Source organism: Camelus ferus, chromosome 18 (assembly GCF_009834535.1).
Source record: "Camelus ferus isolate YT-003-E chromosome 18, BCGSAC_Cfer_1.0, whole genome shotgun sequence".
NCBI lineage: Eukaryota > Metazoa > Chordata > Mammalia > Artiodactyla > Camelidae > Camelus > Camelus ferus.
Window position 1 is genome coordinate 11,465,678 of NC_045713.1, and position 12,417 is coordinate 11,478,094.

At 41.0% G+C, this 12,417-nt stretch overlaps 1 protein-coding gene across 2 annotated transcripts in view; it reads right to left on the bottom strand.

Moving 5' to 3' along the window:
* RNF216 (ring finger protein 216) overlaps positions 1-12,417 on the bottom strand; it is a 135,095-nt gene that overhangs the window by 75,725 nt on the left and 46,953 nt on the right. The window contains exons 11-13 of one of the 2 annotated variants that reach the window (XM_032459981.1): positions 11,886-12,023; positions 10,032-10,180; positions 9,448-9,526 (exon numbers count right to left, since the gene is read on the bottom strand). In XM_032459981.1, the coding sequence (XP_032315872.1) occupies positions 9,448-9,526; positions 10,032-10,180; positions 11,886-12,023 (366 nt within the window). The remainder of the gene's footprint in view (positions 1-9,447; positions 9,527-10,031; positions 10,181-11,885; positions 12,024-12,417) is intronic. The other variant, XM_032459982.1, reaches the window with a different exon arrangement.

Consider the following 12,417-nt stretch of genomic DNA (forward strand, 5'->3'; position numbering starts at 1 on the left):
ACTGGCTGGGCCTCAAATTATAGTGCTGCTAATAAGTGCCAACCGTCCACTGTCACAGTTGGAGCTGCCCTGGCACTGACAGCTGGTCCAGATTCATTTACATTCCCTTCACACAGCCATTCAGCTACTGTAGGCAGCTGCAGATGCCTGTTTTTTAGCAACAAACTGGTTCATTGCAGATGTGAATTTTGGTTATATTTCACTGCTGAAGAGTCTAACACTGAATGCTACGAAGGATAGGATGGGGCCTGGCAAGGGTGGAAAAAGATGAGGAAGGAAGAGAGTTGGCAGGTGAGAAAGATACATAAAAACAAATATAAGTGATACTGGGAAAAGATGAGTGGTTACACAATCACACTCACGTCCTCAGGCTCCACTAAAAAACACCAAACTAGGTGTTCTTCACAGTTATTCTGACTAAAGTCTCACCACCCAATGGTCTTCCTTTCTTAGCACTTACTTCATGAATATTCTTAAACCTCCACCTTGTGGCCCCGGCTAACTTTCCAGAAGGCTCTACTTACATACCTCTGAGTTTATGGAGCAAAGCTAAGGTTCTAGACAAGCAGAAAGAGACTCAGCAGGGAAATTTCTGACCCTAAAAAGTATTCCAGAAGCATCACTTTCAAATCTCTTTTTATCTAGTACTCTGCAGTCCCACACCAAACACATCTAGTCCGTTCCTGAGAGTAGCACGTTGAAGACAAACTGATGCATCCTCTACCTGAGAACACAAAGGACACTGAGGGCCACGACAAAGGCATTACACCGTGTCAATGAAACAAAGACCCCCCCGTTGCAAAGATACAGTGCCTCATTCTTCAGGGGTTTCAGGGGAATGATTACACACGTTTAAGCCCTCCTTCAGATAATGCATTGATATAAATGCCTCATCTCAGAGTGACAAGTTACTGGAAATCTAACTGCAGTTTAGATTATTGGCCATGACACTGCAACGAGGAAGCAGATGCCCTTAGTCTCACAAGGGCCAAAATTAGCTTGTGGCTCATTTCTTGAACATTAGGAATCCTCAAGGACTAACAGTTGGTTTTGCCATCTAGCTAAAGGGAAAGGATGTCATAAGTAGAATGTGTACCAGTGAAAAAGGTAAAAGCATGTGCCTTAACAACACTGACATCTTTGATGTTAAATTCTGAATGCACAGAGTTGTTTGTTTTGGTACTAACCCTAAAAGAATTCTGTCAATTCTGCTTACAAGACAGTGTTTTGCTGACACACACATTTGAAATGCCCAAGAGAAAACCTTTCCTCATGGAGTGTCAGTGCCACCTAGTGGTGAATCTTTCCATAAAGCTCCTATTAGGATCAAATGAACTGTCTTCCCTTCTTTTCAAAAGGACAGGTGGGAATTTTTCTGTAACTGGCTGTCACTGGCTCAGGTATCTATGAGACAGTTTTCCCTTTATTTCCCACAGTGGGCCAAACATTTGCAGACTTTACCCTAATGGTGGAAACCAAGTCTAGAATGTGAATGTTATCCACAGGTGAGGGTCAAGTTCTGAAGCACACTGTAATCAGTAACACTTTATTATGCATTCTTTTCACTCTAAAACACTACGGAGGGACGTAAAAGATTTGAATAACTGGAAAGGCATATTTTGAACTCTGATAGCAGGACTCAACATTTTTAACATAATACTTACCCTAAACTCACCTAAAAATGTGATGAGATTCTAATGCAAATGCTACCAGCATCCTCAGATGCCAGTGTTCTCTGACTTCTGTGATCTACCTCCTGAAGGCCCCACCCCAGCCCTCCTGAGCTCCCTGTGTAAGTCCTCTGCCTGCCCCCCAGGACTTCCTCCTTTCAATGCTTCTTACTCGTGACTCTCAATCTTCCTGCAGCCTAGATCTACTCTCCCTGTGTTCCTGACCCTAGTCATGTCCCAAATAATTAATGAGCACCTAATACGTGCCAGGCACTGGGGAAAAGTATGCTCACCCTCAAAACTCAACATGTCCAGAACAGAGCAGACCTTCTCTCCTGGAACCTCTTTCAATTCTATTTCCAATTTTGTGTGTATAACATCAACACCCACTTAGCGGCCAAAACCAGAAAAGTGAGTTATCTGGGCTTCTCCTCAACCCCAGAGTCAAAATCTCTCTTTCTAACCTTCTCTCCCTAATCTCTTTCTAATCTGCTGCTTTCCTCCACCCCCAATGTCAGTTTTTGTTTCTCATGATCTGTACCGGTCAGAATGTGCTAGGTTATGCTGCTGGAAAAGACTCAAACTTCAAGAGCTCAAAACAAGCTTATTTCTACATGTCCATCTTGGCAGAAAGAAAAGAAACAGTGAATCACATGCTCGCTCTCTCTTATTGTGGTAAAAAAACACATACTATGAAATCTTCCCTATTAACCCACTTTAAGTGTACAGCTCGCTATTGTGAACTGGAAGTGCACTGTCGTACAGCAGATCTCTGCAACTCCTGCATCTCATATGACTCAAATTCTATACCCACTGCACAGCAACTTCCTATTTTCCCCTCCCCTAGCCCCATAATTCTAGTTTCTTCTTCTGCGAGTTTGACTACTTTGGGTGCATCCTGTTAGGAATTATACAGTATTTGTCTTTTTGTGACTGGCTTACTTAGCATAATGTCCTCAAGGTTCATCCATGTTGTAGTATGACAGAATTTCCTTCTTGTTAAGTTCTGAATAACACTGCACTATATGGATAGACTGTATTTTCTTTATCCATCGATGGCTATTTAGGCTGTTTTCGTATCTCGGCTATTGTAAATAATACTGTAATGAACACAGCAGTGCAAATATCTTTTCAGGATACTGCTTTCAATTCTTTTGGATAAAAATCCAGAAGTGGGACTGCTAGATTGTACAGAAGTTTTATTTGTGATTTTTTAAGGACACTCCATACTATTTTCCATAGTAGCTGTACCATTTTACATTCCCACCAACAACGTGTAATGGTTTCAATTTCTCCACATCCTTGCTGACACTTTCTTTTAAAGTGGCCATCCTAACAGATGTGAGGTGACATCTCACTGTGGTTTTGATTTGCATTTCCCTAATAATTAGTTGTATCAAGCACCTTTTCATATACCTGTTGGCCATTTATATATCTTCTTTGCAAAAATGTCTATTCAGGTCCTTTGCCCATTTTAAAATTGGTTTTTCGGTTGTTGTTGTTTGTTACTGAACTGTAGAATTTCCTTGTATGTTATGGATATTAATGCTTTATCAGATAAATAGTTTGCAAACGCTTTCTCCTATTCCAAAGTTTGCCTTTTCAGTCTGTTGTTTCCTTTGCTGCCCAGAAGCTTTTTAGTTTGATGTGGTCCTATTTGTCTATTTTTGTTGTCTGTGCTTTTAGTGTTACATTCAGGAAATCACTGCCAAGATCAATGTTAGGAAACTTCCCCACTATGTTTTCTTTTAAGAGTTAGTAAGTTTCTACATGTCACTTGTTTAAGTCTTTAATTCGTTTTGAGTTGATTTTTGTATGTGGTATAAGATAACGTCCAATTCGTGGTTATCCAGTTTTCCCAGCAACATCTGTTGAAGAGCATATCTTACTGTATATCCTTGACTATGGGAGCACGGCTTTATTCTGTTCCTCTGGTCTGTATGCCTGTCTTTATGCCAGTAACATACTGCTTTGATTATTTTGGCTCTGTAATATCCTTTGAAGGGAGGAAGCGTGAGGCCTCCAGCTTTGCTCTCCTTTCCCAAGATTGTTTTGGCTACTTGGGGCCCTTCGTGGCTCCAAATGAATTTTAGGATTTTTTTCCCGTTTCTGTAAAAAATGCCCTTGGGGTTTTCATAGCAATTGTACTGAATCTGTAGATGGTTTTGGGCAGTATGACATTTTAATAACCAATCCATACACATGGATGTCTTTCCATTTATTTGTGTCTTTAGTTTCCTTCAGCAATGTTTTGTGGTTCTCAGTGCAAAAGTCTTTCACTTCCTTGGTTAAGTACTAAGTACTTCATTCTTTTGATGCTATTATAAATGGAATTGTTTTCTGCATCTATTGAGATAGTATGATTTTTATTCTTCTGTTAACGTGGTCTACCACATTACCGATTTTTGTCAAACTGTCCTTCATCCCAAGGATAAATCCCATCTGGTCATGGTGTGTAATCCTTTCCATGTGCTATTGAGCTTGGTTTTTGGTAGTATTTTGTTGAGGAGTTTTACATCTACATTTGCAGGGATGTTGGTCTGTAGTTTTCTTTTCTTGTGCTGTCTGTCCGGCACTGGTATTAGGGTGATGCTGGCCTTCTAAAGTGCATACTTGAGAAGAACGCATTTTCTGTTCCTGTTAGGTGGGTGTTTCGTATGTCTGCTGGGTCCATGTGGTTGACAGTGTTGTCCAAGTTCTCTGCTTCCTTACTGGTCTACTTGCTCTATCTACGACTGACAATGGAGAAGTGAAATCTCTTACTATTACTGAATTGCCTGTCTATTTCTCCCTTCAGATCTGTCAATGTTTGCTCTGCATGTTTGGGTGCTCTAATGTTGGCTGCACATTTATTTGTCCTTGTTACATCTTCCTGGTGAACTGACCGTCATTATTTAATGTCCTTCTCTCTTACAACAGGTCTGACTTAAAAGGCTATTTTGTATGACATAAGTATGGCCACCCTGGCTCTCTTTCGGCTATCATTTGTGTAAGACAGCTTTTCCCATCCTTCCGCTTTCAACCAATGTGTCCTTAAATCTCAAGTAAGTCTTCTGTAGATATTATATAGTTGGATTTTTTTAAAAAATCCATTCAGCCACTCAATGTCTTTTGATTGGAAAGTTCAATCCATTTACATTTAAAGTAAGTACTTACAGGGAAGCACTTACTACTGCCATTTTGTTGTTCGCTAGCTTGTAGCTCTTTCATCTCTTTTCCTTTCCTGCTGTCTTCCTTCGTGTTTTGTAGAATTTCTGGTAGTGACATGCCTTGATCCTTTCCTTTCTTTTGTGTATATTTATAACAATCTATTTTAAGCTGGTAACAACTTTGATCACATACAAAAACTCTACTCTCTTACTTCCCTATTATTTTACGTCACAAATTACATCTTTTTATATTGCGTATCCATAAATATATTTTTATATAGTTATTTTTTAATACTTTTGTCTTTTAAGTTCTATACCAGAATTACAAGTGATTACATACACACATTACAGTATCCTCTTTGTCTACAAATATACCTTTTCCAGTGAGCTTTATGCTTTCTTATGTTGCTTCTGTCTAGTATCTTTCACGTCAACTCAAATGACTTGTTGGCATTTCTTTTTTTTTTTTTTTAACATTTTTTTATTGATTTATAATCATTTTACAATGTTGTGTCACATTAGCATTTCTCGTAAGCAGGCCTACTGGTGATGAACTCCCTAAGCTTCTGTTTATCTGGGAATGTCTTAATTCCTCCCTCACTTGTTTATGCCAGAAATAGTATTCTTGATTGGCAGGTTTTTTTTCTTTTATTCTTTTAGCACTGTGAATATATCATCTTACTGTCGTTTGTTCTACACGGTTTCTGCTGATATACCCACTGAGAATCTTATGGGAGAGCCATTATATATGACAAGCTGCTTTTCTCTTGTTGTTTTTACAAATTCTCTTTGTCCTTTTGACTTCTGACAATTTGATTATAAAGTGTCTGGTCCATCCCATCCTAATTGGGATCCATTTTCCTTCTGGGACTCTCGTAATGCATTCATTGGTTGGCTTGACAGTGCCCCTTATGTTCCTTTTCGTTTTTCTTTTTGCTCTTTTTTTTTGTGGGGTGGTGATTTATTTATTTTTTTGATGGAGGTACTGAGGATTGAACCCAGGACCTTGTGCATGCTAAGCACACACTCTACCAGTAAGCTATACACTCCCCCTCTTTTTGCTCTTCTGACTAGACAGTTTCAAATAATCTGAGTTCACTGATTCTTCTGCTTGATCAAGTCTGCTGTTGACCCCCTCTAGGGACAATTTCAATCATTTATTGTATTCATCAGCTCCAAATTGTGTTCGGTTCTTTCTTTTAGATATTTTCTCTTTGTTGATACTCACATTTTGTTCAAATATGGTTTCCCTGAGCTTGTTGAGCTTCTTTATACAGATTATTTGGATTCTTTGTCAAGTAATTCATATACCTCCATTTCTTTAGGGACAGTTTCTGAATATTTTGTTTCTCTGGTTGGAACATGTTTCTGTCTTTCTTTCTTTTTGTTTGTTTGTTTATTTATTTAAGTATGGTCACTTTACAATGTTGTGTCAGTTTCTGGTGTACAGCACCATGCTTTAGTCATACATGAACACATATATATTCACTTTCATATTCTTTTTCACCGTAAGTTACTACAAAATATTGAATATAGTTCCCTGGACCATGTTTTTCTTCTTGTGCCTTGTTACTTTGTCAGGACCCACACATTTGAAAAAATACTCTTCCAATCTTCACAGACCGGCTTTATACAAGGAAATCTTTGTACAGGGCTTTACTGCGCAAGGCTTTGTATTGGCTTTGTACAAGGCTTTAGATTGTGGGGGCCTCTCAAACCTTTTCTGTGGATGAACCTTCTCTAGACTTAAATTCCCAATTGATTTACTTCTTTATTTTTTAAATTTATTTTTAATGGAGGTACTGAGGACAGTACCCAGGACCTCGTGCACACTAAGCATGTACTCTATCACTGAATTATCCCTCCCTCCCTTAACTTCCCAATTTATAGATTTTGTTGGTTTCTTTTTACAGGAGCTTGTAATCTCTTGCTCCCTCTGGTGTCTGTTGACAGTACTGCAGGTTCTCTGAAGCTGCTGCAAGCAGTGCAGCTTGTTTGTTTTCAGCAACCCTCAGGCATCTAGAGTAGAGTGGGTCTCATCAGTGCTCTGAGTTGGGCAAGAGAGAAACCAGTCCCTTGAAGAGCTCCTTGCCCTCCCAAAGAGTGAGAACACTGGGTATTTGTCCCACTCTTCCTTTCCCCTTGAGGGAAAAAGCCACAGAGATGTACCGGCCTCCTCTTGACTATCCTGTGGGTCCTCCAGAGCAGCAGCAAGCCTCTCAGCTCTCTTTTGTTCTCAGAGGCCTCCAGGCATCTAGACTACGCAGGGTCCTGTCAGCACTCAGCGTCAAGTGAGACAGAAGCCAGTCCCTTGGGCTGTACCCCAAAAAAACACTGGACACATGCTCCATCTCTCCTCCCCAGGCAAAAGCTGGGATTTGCAGTTTTTCTCCTGTTCTTCCTACACCAAGCCAAGGATAGAGACAAAGCAAATGAGTGTATGCTAGTCCAAACTGCTGCCTTTGTTCTTGGCAATCTGAAACTTGATGCCCCCTCCTGTCAGTGCTTAGATTCAGGAATGATAAAAGCCAGCCCCTTGAGTAGCCCTCAGAGAAGTCCAAATGTTAGATTGCACATTCTAGTCTGCTCTTTCCCTCCCCAGGGAGAAGCTAGGAATCAGGAATTCCTCCCAAGTGTGCTACATGTGCTGGGGGAGGAGCTCTGGTTCCATTAATTTTCCTACAGGCCTCAATGCAGCTGGCTTTGTGCTGTCTGGAGTGCGGGAGCCTCTTAACTGGGTTCCAGATTTCTCACAAAGGGAATTGGTCCATGGATTGCTTAATCAGTGTTTCTGGAAGGAAGGAGGGATGGAGGGTGTGGGGTTACCTATTCTACCATCTTACTGACATCACTCCTAAGTATATGTTTTACCACTTTTTCTGCACGTGATCTCGCACCCATAATCACATTTCACTGCCCAAAAGAAGCTACATGGCCTCCTCCAAGTTCAACAGGGCATGTATATTCCTCCCACAGAGAGGAAGTAGAGTTATTCGGTTTTTCTGCCTAGAATCTTAAGAGCCGGGGGGAGGGTATAGCTCAGTGGTAGAGCGCATGCTTAGCATGCATAAGGTCCTGGGTTCTATCCCTAGTACCTCCATTAAAAAACAAATTAATATAAATAAAGAAACCTAACTACCTCCCCCACCCCCCTCCAAAGGAGCCCCTAGGAGGCTTTTACTGACATCCCAGGTTGGATGTTCTCAAAATACTCATGGGACGCTGTTTGGGACTCATATGTACCTCATACATTCCTGCAACTGTCTTTGGCCTTCATAAATCATATACGAGCACTTTGACTGGCAGAGTCTAATTCGGAATCCTATCAGGAAATGCAGCTCCTAGCTGCAACTTAGCAATTTATGGAGAATCCAGAGGAGGGTGACAGATGAGCAATCTTTCACCAAGATTACTTAACAGCCAAACAAATCTCCCTACTTTCTCACTGCCCCATCCCCCTGCCTCAGAATGATGCTAAAGGCTTGCATGGCCCTGGTCCCTCCCAGCCTTTCCCGTCACATTCCCAGTATCAGTCAGAGTCCAGGATGCTACTGCTCCTCGAACCTACAACATTCCACACCTTCATTTCCTCTCTACTCCCACCCCTTTCCTCCTTTGGCTATTGCCTCTCCTTGCTCTCTGTAACTTAGTTCAGGGACTGTCTTCCCAAGCATTCCAGTGCTGGGCACACTGGAAGCACACAGGACAGTTAGTTACTCTGCTTTCTTGGTTCCAAGATGCCAGAGACTATTGGAACAATTGTTATAGCAACAGTCTGGCGTGGGGACAAAATGCTAACTAGATATATCAATTACATGAAAGAAAAATCCAGATTATACACAGAAATGTCAATACTGAAAACAAAATGAGTAAAGTTTTAGCCTATCAGTGTTTCTTCTTCCTTTTTCAATATCTACTTTCATTTCTTCCTCCCTCAAAGGCAGAGAGATATTATAATACTCAACTCTGATCATTCTATTTTAGATAACTGGCTTAAAACAGACTTGTCTATGTGGATGCCAATACTATATTCCTTAAAAACTCTTAAGTGGCTTATAAATGGTTGACAAATTTCAAGACATTCTTACTTCACAGAGTACGAGTCTAGTTAAAGGCAAGATTCTCAGCAGCAAGGTAACTAGATTTTGGTTCACCTGGCATAATCAGTCCTCACGAGAACAGGTGAGTGAATCATCTACCAGATGTGACACAGATGCCACCATGATGCCCAATTCTTCAAAGAAATACCACCGGACTTTGAAAATGGCAGAAGTGTGTGTGAGCTCATGTGCGCACACAGAAGAGACGTATCTGAGCAAAACAGGGTGGTGAAAGAGCAAGAAAAATGCTAGCACAGTAGAGGAAACATAAACCCTTCACATTTTACATTGCAGTATCTGCCCTTACAGGAAGATGGCATAAAATAGGGATCCAGAGCTATGTGACAAACTCCACAAGTGGCCCCGACCTCTGTAACCATGTCAATTAGTATTCACAGAGTACCAACCTCCATTTGCTTTCATGAAAATACTTCAGCATGCAGACAACCAGCAGGTATCTGTGCCACTAAGGTACCCCATAATACCATAATTCAAATATGAATTTAGAAAAAAAATGTGCCCCCCTACCTTTCGGCAGCGAGGATTGGGACAACTAAACCTCTTCACATCACTGTCCAACAGAGCAGGGAAGCTGCAGGAGGGGCACCTAGAGTCAAAACAGCAGAAGGAATATTACTCAGAATAGTAAAGTCTGCCTTAGTTCCACGTGACTGTTCACACTAAGACGGAGTTTTCAACTGGACAGCCACACCTCCTTTTACTCCTTACTTCTCATTAAAACACGGACCCAGGCTCTCTTGTGCCGGCTCTCACCAGGAAATGCAGGTGCCATTTTGCATCCTTCCTCAGTGCAAACTACTCAACAAACGTATCCTTTCTGAGAACAAATTACACACGTCACCTTTCCTCTAAACGAACGCACAAGGACTATACCTATAAGCCAGATGAGTAAGAGGTGCCGAGGAATGTGAGTGAAAATCTGAACTGCAGATTTTCTATTAGTAAAGTTATTCTTTTATTTCAAAGCAAAAAACTCCATAAACCCTGAGACAGCTCTGTTACAGAACATTCACTGTCAGTGAATGTGCCTCCCAGGTAGCCTTCCTACGGGGGGACTGAGCTGACAGATGACTCTGACTCTGGGAACTCACCTGACAAGCTCATCAGCGTAGGCTGCAGCAACTTCTTCTTCTGCTTTCCGCTCATAGTATTTATACAGGATGGTCTGGGGAAGCACCTTCTCCAGCTCACTTGCTGGGAATGAGCACGTGCAGCTGCCTTCCATGCAGCTGAGCTCTGACTAGAATGATAAAGTCAGGAGGCAAAGGGAAAAAATGTTTATCAAGACTTCAGAAACACAAAAAAACCTCAGTGGTTAAATCTTTCAAATAGAAGCAAATAAACAGTGGTTCAGAACACGGACTCCAAGATGGTAAAGATCTTCTTGTCCCCTTTTCTCTGAGAAACCACACTCAAAACAAGAAAACCATGAAACAAAAACACAAAGTCCATCTCAGATTCCACCAGAGGACCTCTATCAGCCCAAACCACAACACAGGAAGATGGGAAGCAGACAAAGAAGGTTAAGTGCTAGGCAGACCAGAGGAGGAAGGTCACAGCTCAGTGTCTGAAAAGGAGATCCTCAGGAGAAGCAAGCTGATTCCCTCTACTGTCCATGGAAAAGCTGGAGGCCTAAACCTCTTAGAAGGCAAAGGTGAGTGACAGGAGGGGAGAGGACTGACAGAAAGACAAACTAAAAACAGGGGACTGTTTGAAAAGCACCCCGTTCCTACATCCTTCAGATGGAGTCAGATGACTAAAACTCTTCCAAGAGAAAGGAGGATGGTCTGGACTTCATCTTCAAAGCCACTAACAGCAAGTTGAGTCCTCCTCACACCACATCACTCTGACCCTTCTCGCTTCTGCCTCTCTTGACCATTTTTAAGGACCCTGAAGATTACACCACGCCTTGCTGGATAATCCAGGACAATTTCTCTATTTAAGGTCATCTGATTAGCAACCTTAATTTCCATCTGCCATGTAAGGTAACATATTCACAGGTTCTGAAGATCAGGACGTGGACATCTTTGGGGGTCCATCACAGGCATGCTCCATTTTATTGTGCTTCCCAGATACTGTGTTTTTCTCAAATTGAAGGTTTATGGCAACCCTGCATTGTCTGCTGGCACCATTTTTCCAACAGCATTTGCTGACTTTACATCTCTGTCACATTTTGGTAATTCTCACAATATTTCAAACTTTTTCACTACTATTTTATTTGTCATGGTGATCTGTGATTAGTGATCTTTCATGCTACCATTGCAAAAAAGATCACCACTCACTAAAGGTTGAGATGATGGTTAGCATTTTTTAACAATAAACCACTTTTAAGGAATGGACTTTTTAAAAGCCATAAAATGCTATTACACACTACAGTATAGTGTAAACATAACTTTTCTATGCACAAGGAAACCAAAAAATTTGTGACTCACTTTATTGTGATACTCACTTTAGTGCAGTGGCCTGGAATGGAAACTGCAATATCTGAGGTGTGCCTGTATTCTGCTAATCACAACCACTCTTCTCATAACTGTTAATCAGTCCTTGACTAAACTACAATTGATCTTAGAATAATCGATGTCATGTGATTTGATTATCAGTGGGATATTTTATGAAAAGCAAATTTGGTTTTTAAGTGTTCATTAAGACAAAACAAAACTGCTTTCCATATTGTTATGTTGTTGTCAAGAGAAAGTGATTTTGGAGAAAAAAAATATAACCTTGCTTAAAATATTATTCATTTTGGGGGGAGGGTATAGCTCAGTGGTAGAGTGTGTGCCTATCATGCATGAGGCATGTTCAATCTCCAGTATCTCCATTAAAAATAATTAATTACCTCACCTCAGGAAAGGCATTTTCATGAGGTATTTACACTTGTCTATGAATGTGGTCTCCTCAGACCCTATGAATGTTTCCTATGTATGGACACACTGCATGGTTCTTACCTTTCCAGATCCAAAGACCGCCTCTTGGGCATATCTGATGAGACACTCTTTGCAGAACAAGTGAGCATCTGCACACTGTGTCAGCTCCTCAAATGGAAACTCCCCATAGCAGCAGCGGCACTCAATCAGCTGGCCATCCTGCAGGCCATCAGAAACACACATGAAATTCCCTGCACTCAAGTAGAGGGGCGGGCATGTTTCATATCCCTCTGCCCTCAAACACGTTCTGAGGTGAAAAGCAATCCCCAGAACCTATTAAACGATGGGCTGTTTTCTGCTGTATAAATCTAGCTTAAAATGCTAGTACAAATAGTAATACATAGCTAAAGACAGTGAGATTTTCATGGTTTTTAGGGGTATTCTATGGCATCATCCTTTGAATAAAGTTATCATATTCATGAATTCCATAGTACAAGCAGAATTATAACATCTGTAATCAGATGCCAACAAGATTACAAGAATCAGAGACAAGTGGCATGAAACTAACAAGGTCTCAAAAGTTGGATTATGCTCTTCTTGTTGAAACAATAGT